Here is a 9,264-nt window from a genome sequence, read left to right as displayed (position 1 = left end):
AGCTGGCTACATTGATTGTTTTTTCAAAGTATGCCAGAGTTTCTTCAAAGTCCAAGAACAGGGTATGACCAATAAAGGGGGTTATGGTGGATTTATTGAATTAGGCAAAGGAAGCAGACTCAAATTCTTAACTTTCAAACTGGCTACAGGGAGCTCTGCAGTATATTCTATCATTTTAAACTTTGCCTACGATAAATGGAAGGAAAGATGCGTTAACAGGGCTCTAGCAGCGAGGAAGAAAGTAAGAAGATGCGATGTCTGTGATGTCATGTTGGTTCTTCTCAAATCGCCTGCCACAATCGAGAAGAACATATCAATTCGTTCGCCTTTCAATCCATTTTCGTGGTTTCAACTATGGGAATCTCACACACGCAGGGCCCTCAATTCAAGGATCACAATCTAAATTATTCCCTGGATCTATTTTGTGGACATATTCTGATGGTAGAAGAGCAAATGGTACTCAGAAATGGAAGAAAGTTTTCAATTACAGATGCTCCACAATGACAGATAAACCAAACATGATATGTCCTGTATTAGATGTTTTAACATACTTGAAGTCCACATTAGACACTGTCGAAGGTCCTTCTCACCGATGGTTGAACCTAGGGAACAATAAAAAGGGAACTTGGGACAAGGATAGTATCTTTATGGTAGCTGTAAATGTTTTTGTTCAGAATGACATTGTACATAAGAATGAGTGCTCTCTTTTGATTCAAAAATTGAAATTTATTCAGCAAAGATTTCCAAATCTTAAGGTTTTTGGTATTCAGCATTCTCTTTCATCCACTTCTCCTCAAAACGCTGCTAAAGTAAATATGACTATTTTGAAAGAATTTATCACATTTCCTGTTCTTCTGTCTTCTAAGGATTTCAGCAAGGATATAAGTGGAGCATTCTACTTGTTATTCGAAGGTTTTGAGGATCCAATTGCCTATGGTAGAAATGATTCGAAGATTGGCACAATGCTTCCAGCCATTGATGCATATGAAAGAAAATACTTTTGCGAAAATGGAGCACAGCAATCAATGGTAGATTCTAGTGTAGAGTTGGGTTTGGCGGAGAACCCTTCTAAGCCTGTGAAAGAGCCTCTTGTTTGTGATATATGGAAAGAGTTGCTGCTATCATTTCCAGGTTCTGTTTCTGCAGATGAAGATAGGCAACGCATATTTGTTTCTGACACTAATCATCATCGAATCATCGTGGCAAATGCAAATGGAAGCGTTTTAGATTGTATTGGTTCCTCTCCAGGGTTTGAGGATGGGCCATTTGAGACAGCGAAGATATGCTGCCCCGCTTCATTTTTTTTAGTGCTGATCAAGATTGCCTATATTTTGCAGACTCTGAGAATCATGCAATTAGGAAGGCAGATATGGAGAATAGGACAGTTGACTCATTTGTAGGCTACGACTACATGACATTTCCAAGTTTTATGAAGAATCATTAGATTGAGAGATTCTATGAATATTTTCAGGCAGATAAGAGCATTCAACGAATACAACTGGCATAATATGCACAATTGTGAAATTGTTAAAGATTTCAAACAGAAAGCGAAGGTGAAAAGTAAAGGATCAAACACCACGAAGACATCGACCACAACAGAAAAATAGGAACCGATCTCCTACTAAGGACTTCAGTTAATGATTCAACAGGATCTGCGCTCCAGTTTGTCGACCATCAGAGGATTTTTAGAGGGACGCTGTTTTATTTTAGAATAGAGGAAACACTCTTTTCTATTTTTATAACTGCAGGTGAAACAACGCCCCTGTTTTGGGGTCGATTTGTTTTTCCCCTAGCAGCGTTTATTTAATGTATTAAAAAATCATTTGTAAAAGTTAGTGGAGGGAGAGATTTCTGAGCGCTGGCGGAGGAGAGAGAACAGAGCTTTCATTGTACAGATTTTGACAGATATTTTAATTAAAAAATGCAGCTCTGACCCCTGAGATTCCTGTGGTATGAAATTTGACATTTGTGTCCTCTTTTGTTTCATATGTAGCCTGTTATGTGTTCATTTCATTTCATGATCATTTCCAATTGAACAAATGAAGTGTTAAGGTAGAATTCATATTTTGTATGCTCTGCCTTTAAGTTTGTTCATATTTAATGTTTTCTTATGTTTGACAAGGATTCATCCTCTATGCCCTTGTCAGCTCCTCAGCAGTCTTGCCATTCCATTTAATCTCAATTTGATGTTAAACTTTCTTGCCTACCTTGCCTCAGGAGATAATCTGTGTTTTTTATTATATTTCTCTGTTCAAGCTGTTTCTTTGCCCCATGCAGCCCAGAAAAACCCATCATTTTATTAAAAACCCCTTTTTATCAGTTTACTAGCCTAAAATCAGTTTCTTTTAAAGTCATATTAGCCCCTTTTAGAAAAAAATTTGCTGAGATAGACTGGAGAGAGCCCTCTCCTGTCCCTGTAGGGCTAGCTACGAGGCTAAGTGGTTTGATGTTGCCTTGGATTTTGTCTTTTTCAGCCTGAGGCCAAATTCAAGCACTAACACATTGTCTGATCTAAGACACTTCAATTTCTTTCCTGTCTCAATCTCAACCAAAGCTTTCCATTTCTTGAAAGTATCAAATACATCAGATTTATTCTTAATACAATAAGTCCAAGTTTTTCTAGTTGCATCATTGTTATGAAACCAGCTCAAGAAAAGATAGAAAAGATAGATCAACGCCTTAGAATTCAACCTCTTTGAGGGGGAAACCTCCTTTACATTACATAAATGAACAATTCTTCGATGATTCAAATGAAAAAACCTCCTTTCTATATATAGGAGTCTAAGGAGTCACAATATAACCCAGCCAACCTAACAATAATAATATAAAGCCACAAAAATAACAATAGAGGGATTCTATGGGGCACAGTAATAACAATATGGGGATAATAGGGGCACAACAATATTAATAAGGGATGCAACTACAATAGTAATGGGGTAATTACTAGTATTATAGGGACCCAACATGCCCCTCTCCTTCAAAAAAAGTGTTGTCCTCAACAATTGAGTAGTTCTGGATGCTTCTATATAAAATTCTCATCCTCCCATGTGGAATCTTCGGTGGATAAGTTCTTCCACTTGATAAGATACTCTGAAATTGATCGATTTCGTAGTTGTCGAGTTCTTGTTTCTGTGACTGCTTCTGGTTCCAATATAATTTTTCCTTCCTCGTCAAGTTCTGGCAATATTGTTTGAACTGGGAGCTTGTCACCTATAACCTTTTTTAAACATGAAACATGGAAAACTGGGTGCAATCGAGAAGTTGTAGGAAGCTCCAATTTGTATGCCATAGTACCAATATTTTGCAACACCTTGTACGGACCATAATACTTGGTGATAATTTATTATCCTTCACAGCTTGCTTGAGGGACATTTGCTTATATGGTTGTAGCCATAGGAATACCCAATCACCTACATCAAAACTTCTTTTGCTGTGATGTTGATCTGCCTGTTGTTTCATTCTATTCTGTGCCAACACGAGGTTATCCTTTAAGAGTTGGAGGACTTGTTGTTGATGTTCGATGTGATGTTCCACTAATTGAACCTTAGGATTTTCTCTTAAATATGATGTGATGGATGGTGGCTGATATCCATAAAGTGCCATAAATGGGGTCATTTTTGTTGTTGTATGGAAGGAAGTGTTATACCACCATTCAGCTAGAGGCAACCATTTGACCCATTGTGTCTGTTTATCAAATACAAAGCAACGAAGATATCCTTCCAAACATTTGTTTACTATCTCAGTTTTCCCATCAGATTGAGGATGATAAGATGAGCTATGAGCTAACTGAGTACCAAGAAAAGAAAATAATTCTGTCCAAAAATGTCCAGTGAAAATGGGATCTCTATCACTTACAATAATCTTTGGGTTTCCATGTAGCTTTTGAATTGTTTCCATAAATGCAGTAGAAACTGTACTAGCTTTAAATGGATGTGATAATGCACAAAAGTGTGCATACTTGGTAAGTCTGTCAACTACCACCATGATGACACTCTTTCCCTCAGACTTGGGTAAACCTGTGATAAAATCCATTGAAACCTCCTCCCAACGTTGGCTTGGAATGGATAGAGGTTGTAATAGACCTGGTGTCTTAATTGTTTCAACTTTATTTTGTTGGCAAACCAAACATTCTGCCACAAATTTTTGAATATTTGATTTAAGTCCATCCCAAAGAAATTCCTTCTTAACCCTGTGGTAAGTTTTTAAAAATCCTGAGTGCCCTCCTAAGGGAGAAGTGTGCAATTCCATAAGAATCTTTTGTTTTAGTTGGGAATTCTTACAGAGGTATAAGCGATCTTTGTACCATAAAGAATCATTTTGCCAGCTAAATGTATCAGACGTACTGGAATCTTGTTGTAACTTTCGAATAAGTGCCCATACTTCTTCGTCATTCTTCCATTCCTCCCTTGCTTTGTTTATCCAATCTGGTTGGATAATAGAAATGGTGCACAACAATGCTTCCACATCCTCATCCTTTCTTGAGAGTGCATCTTCCACCACATTTTGCTTCCCTTTTTTATAGATGATTTCAAAGTCATAACCCAACATCTTTGTGACCCACTTTTGTTGCTCTTCAAAGGATAATCTTTGTTCTAAAAAGTATTTAAGGCTATCATGATCCTTTTTTACCTTGAAGTGTCTTCCCATTAGGTAGGGTCGCCATATCTTAAGTGCATGGAGTATTGCCAACATTTCCTTCTCATAAATAGCTTTGTGTAAAAACTTTCTCTTGATTGGACAACTTTCAAAAGCAATGGGTCTTTCATCTTGCATTTAAAAAGCACCAATTCCATTTCCTGAAGCATCGCATTCCATAATAAAGGTTTTTGTGAAGTCCGGTGTAGCTAAGACCGATGCTTGGCACATTGCCTCTTTAAGATGTTTGAAGGCCTTTTTTGCTTCTGGAGTCCATGAAAATGCATCTTTCTTCAATAATGTTGTTAGAGGTGCTTCTATTCTCCCATAATTCTTAACAAACTTGCGATAATACCCTGTCAACCCGAGAAATCCTCGCAGATGCTTTATGGATGTGGGGATTTTCCATTCCTTAATGGCTTTAATTTTGCTAGGGTCTACCTTAACTCCTTCATGAGATACAATATGACCCAGATATTCCACCTCTTACACTCCAAAGAAACATTTGGATTTTTTTGCATATAATTGTTTCTCCTCCAATAGTTGTAGCACCCTGTCAACATGTTCAACATGATCCTTCCAAGACTTGCTGTAGATTAGTATATCATCAAAAAATAATAACACAAATTTTCTAAGGAATGGTTTGAAAATGGAATTCATCAAACCTTGAAATGTTGAAGGTGCATTGGTAAGGCCAAAAGGCATGACCAAAAATTCATAATGACCCTTATGAGTTCTAAATTTTGTTTTCAGAATGTCTTCAGTCTTCATTCTGATTTTATGATATCCTGAATGAAGATCCAACTTGGTGAAGTAACTTGATCCATGCAATTCATCTAGTAATTCATCAATGATGGGAATGGGAAACTTATCTTTAATAGTGAGCTTGTTGAGCTCCCTATAATCCGGACACATGCGCCATGATCCTTCTTGTGCACTAATACTACTGGAGTAGAGAAAGAACTTTGACTTAGTTGAATTATACCAGCCTCTAGCATTTCTGCAACCATACGTTCAATTTCACTCTTTTGGGCATAGGGATATCTGTACGACCTGATGTTTGGAGGAACACTTCCTGGAATCAAATGAATAGCATGATCATGATCACGAATAGGTGGGAGACTTTTGGGAGTCTCAAATACCTTGGAATGATCATCCAAGACTTTTTGGAGATCTGGAGAAATAGATGATTGCAATGTGGAAACATCTAGCGAACATAATTGTGCAATTACACCCCTTTGTTCCTTTTTTAGAAGCTTTGTCATACCATTAGAGCTAATTATCTTTCCCAGTTTCCCTGCAATACCCCTTAATTCAACTTCCTTTCCTTCCACGGAAAATTTCATGAAAAGTTCTTGAAAACTGAAAGCTATTTTACCCAAGGATTGTAGCCATTGTACTCCTAGTACAACATCAGCACCTCCCATTGGAATGGAAAGCATTGGGATAGTTAATACATATTCTCTCATCGATAGCTTGATATTATGGCACTTTACAGAGCAATTTATTGTTCCTCCATTTGCAACCATCACTTAACACTCTGGTGCTGGGTATAAGAAGCAATTCAATTCTTTTGCTACCTTACAATGAATAAAATTGTGGGTACTTCCTGAATCAATCAACACTAGTACCTTTTTCTTCTTGATTTGTCCTTCTATCTTGATGGTGTGAGGAGTGGTAATTCCCGCCAATGCATTACAAGATATGGTTGGATTCATTTCTTCTTTATCTCGGCTTTGTTCCTGGAGTATATCCTCTTCTTTTGACTTTTCTTGCTCCTTTTCTTCTTCCTCTTCACAATCTATGTAGAATAATTTCTTCTCAGCACACTTATGACCTTTAGTGTATTTGCTATCACAACTATAACAAAGCCCTTTTGCTCTCTTTTCTTCCAATTTGTTGTGTCAACCTTATAGGTTGTGGAAGACTAGGAGCAACCACACTTCCATCTTTATAGTTGAGAGTGGTATGCTTCTTGGTTGCCATAATTTTGCTTTCCATTTTTCTTGCTAACCTTAATGCCTTCTCTAATGAATCAGGTTCCCAAAGGCCAACATAATTTTGGATATTATCATTTAAAGACCCTGTTAACACATCAATCCTATGCTCCTCTGGAATATCTTTTACCCTTATATTCAATTTTTGGAACTCCTCAATGTGCTCCATTACTGAACCCTTCTGTTTGAGACTTATCAATTGGCTAAAAAAAGTGTTGCTTTTTGTATCCTCATAATGTGCTATCAATTCTTCCGTAAAAATTGCCCAAGCGATAAATTTTTTACGAGAGCAAAGCCATTGATACCATACAAACTGATTTGGTTCCAAATATAAAGTTGCCATACGTACCTTTTGTGTGTTTTGCACATTATTGAGATCGAAAAATTGCTCCATTTGTAATATCCATGTTGCGGGATCCTTGCCATCAAACTTCCTCATATCGATTTTTGGAATATGGTGGGTTTTTGATCCCACATTAGAGTCTAAGAAATCATGATTAACATTTCTTTTATTTGCATCATGAGTTTCCTTTACTACCTTTTCACCATTGGTAAGTATTTCCTGTAGAAAATTTGTCAAATCTGTCTTCAAATCTACCATGCCTGTCTTCAAATTTGTGTTCAAATCTATCTTCAAGTTGTCCATCTTAGCTTCCATGCCATTTATCTTAGCTTCTGTTAGCCTTTGTGACAGTGACATTTTTTGCACTTGTTCTTGTAATTTTGATATATCATGTAGCATTTCTTCCTCTTCTTCATGGGTCATGCTAGAGCTTTCAGGTTCCTTACTAGGTGTTTGCATTTTCTTTCCTCAGGGCATCCGCTACCTAATGCTCTACTATGCCCTTTGAATTCCTTCAAAATAAATTTTCAAACCAAGCTTAAGAAAAAATTTAAGAAAATCTACACACCTTTTTTCACTTTGTGGGAGCTCGATATTGCCTCTGATGTATCTTTGTACTTTCTGATCATCTAGTTCTGAATTTGTGACCTATAGTACCCCTCTGTGTCCTCTTTCCAATGCCACAAGTCTAACCCAAATTGTATTCTCCAAGGAAGAGTTATGTGAAATCTCCCACATTGACTTGATTATAGACTAGTTCAGTAGAGCAAACTTGTACGACGTGCCACGAGTAACTGTTTCGACCTTTGGATCTAAAAAATGCATACAAGAAACTACAGTCCGTCCTATTTCTGTACCTTCTTATGAAATTTCAATCTGATCCCCAGAGAAAACGTTATGACTATTTTCCCCAGGTCACCTGTTTGGAATGTAATTCAGGAGTCTGCAAAAAGACAAACTTCCTCAGATCATATCTCCGCAAAATTAGAGCGAAAAACTCTGAAATTCGGACTCAAGGTTCAGCATGATTTCTTCTCAAATGGGTTTTCTTTTGCAACTTCTGAAACGTCACATAAAAAAAATTATAGCGAAAATGCCACGATGACTTGTTTGGAGCAGCGAAACCCTAGAATCCAAAGCTCTGATACCAAATTTTATGAAACCAGCTCAGGAAAAGATAGAAAAGATAGATCAACGCCTTAGAATTCAGCCTCTTTGAGGGGGCAACCTCCTTTACATTACATAAATGAACAATTCTTCGATGATTCAAATGACAAAACCTCCTTTCTATATATAGGAGTCTAAGAAGTCACAATATAACCCATCCGACCTAACAATAAAAATATAAAGCCACAAAAATAACAATACAGGGATTCTATGGGGCACAGTAATAACAATATCGGGATAATAGGGGCACAACAATATTAATAATGGATGCAACTACAATAGTAATGGGGTAATTACAAGTATTATAGCGACCCAACAATCATCAATAAAAGTAACATAATAATGAGAGCCACTGAGAGATGATACCTGAGCAGGTCCCCATACATCTGTATGCACAAGCTCTAATTTTTCATTCTTCTTTTCTTTCCCAACTTTGAGAAATCTGACTCTCTTCTGTTTTCCATAAATGCAATTCTCACAGAAGTCCAAATCAACATTCTTCAAACCCGGCAACAAATTCTTTGAGTGAAAAATCTTCATCCCCCTTTCACTCATGTGTCCAAGCATATGATGCCATAATGATACATCTGCCCCTTTGGAAGTTAAAGCATTAACAGAGTTAGAAATACCATTGCATAAATACAATGTACCAACCTTTTCGCCTTTTGCTATTACCAGGGCTCCTTTGGTAACCTTCCAAGCTTTATCTGTGAAAGTTTTCACACAACCTTCACTGCCTAACTGCCCTGTTGAAATCAAATTTCTCTTTAGATCTGGAACATGCCTTACCTCCTTTAGTAGCCATTGGTTTCCATTCTGCTGTTTTACAAGAACCTTACCCATTCCAACAATTTTATAGGGTTTATCATCACCCAAAAGAACTTGTCCAAAATCTCCTTGAACATAGTCATGAAAGTATTTCTTATCAGGTGTGGCATGGAATGAGGCCCCTGAATCTACCACCCATGAATCAGTAATATTTTCGAAAGAAAGAATCAAAGCATCTTGTAACACCTGACCTATCACATTTGCTTCATAATTGTTTTCTTGCTGTGAATCTCCTTCTTTTCCCTTCCGAGATCTACAGTCTTTCTTTAGGTGCCCTTTCTTTTTGCATTTCCA

At 37.2% G+C, this 9,264-nt stretch overlaps 1 protein-coding gene across 1 annotated transcript; it reads left to right on the top strand.

Annotated features, from left to right (window-relative positions):
• The first annotated feature begins 254 nt into the window (after positions 1–254).
• Positions 255–1,400, top strand: LOC149227650 (uncharacterized). Its single transcript, XM_089380565.1, has one exon. The coding sequence runs from the start codon at positions 255–257 to the stop codon at positions 1,398–1,400; it is 1,146 nt and encodes a 381-aa protein (XP_089236691.1).
• The last annotated feature ends 7,864 nt before the right edge of the window (positions 1,401–9,264 follow it).

Source organism: Pinus tabuliformis, chromosome J, assembly GCF_031772625.1.
Source record: "Pinus tabuliformis cultivar Carrire ecotype Pingquan chromosome J, CPIR1, whole genome shotgun sequence".
Classification (NCBI taxonomy): domain Eukaryota; kingdom Viridiplantae; phylum Streptophyta; class Pinopsida; order Pinales; family Pinaceae; genus Pinus; species Pinus tabuliformis.
The sequence above is the reverse complement of the archived record's forward strand: the minus strand, read 5'-3'. Positions and strand labels throughout refer to the sequence as shown.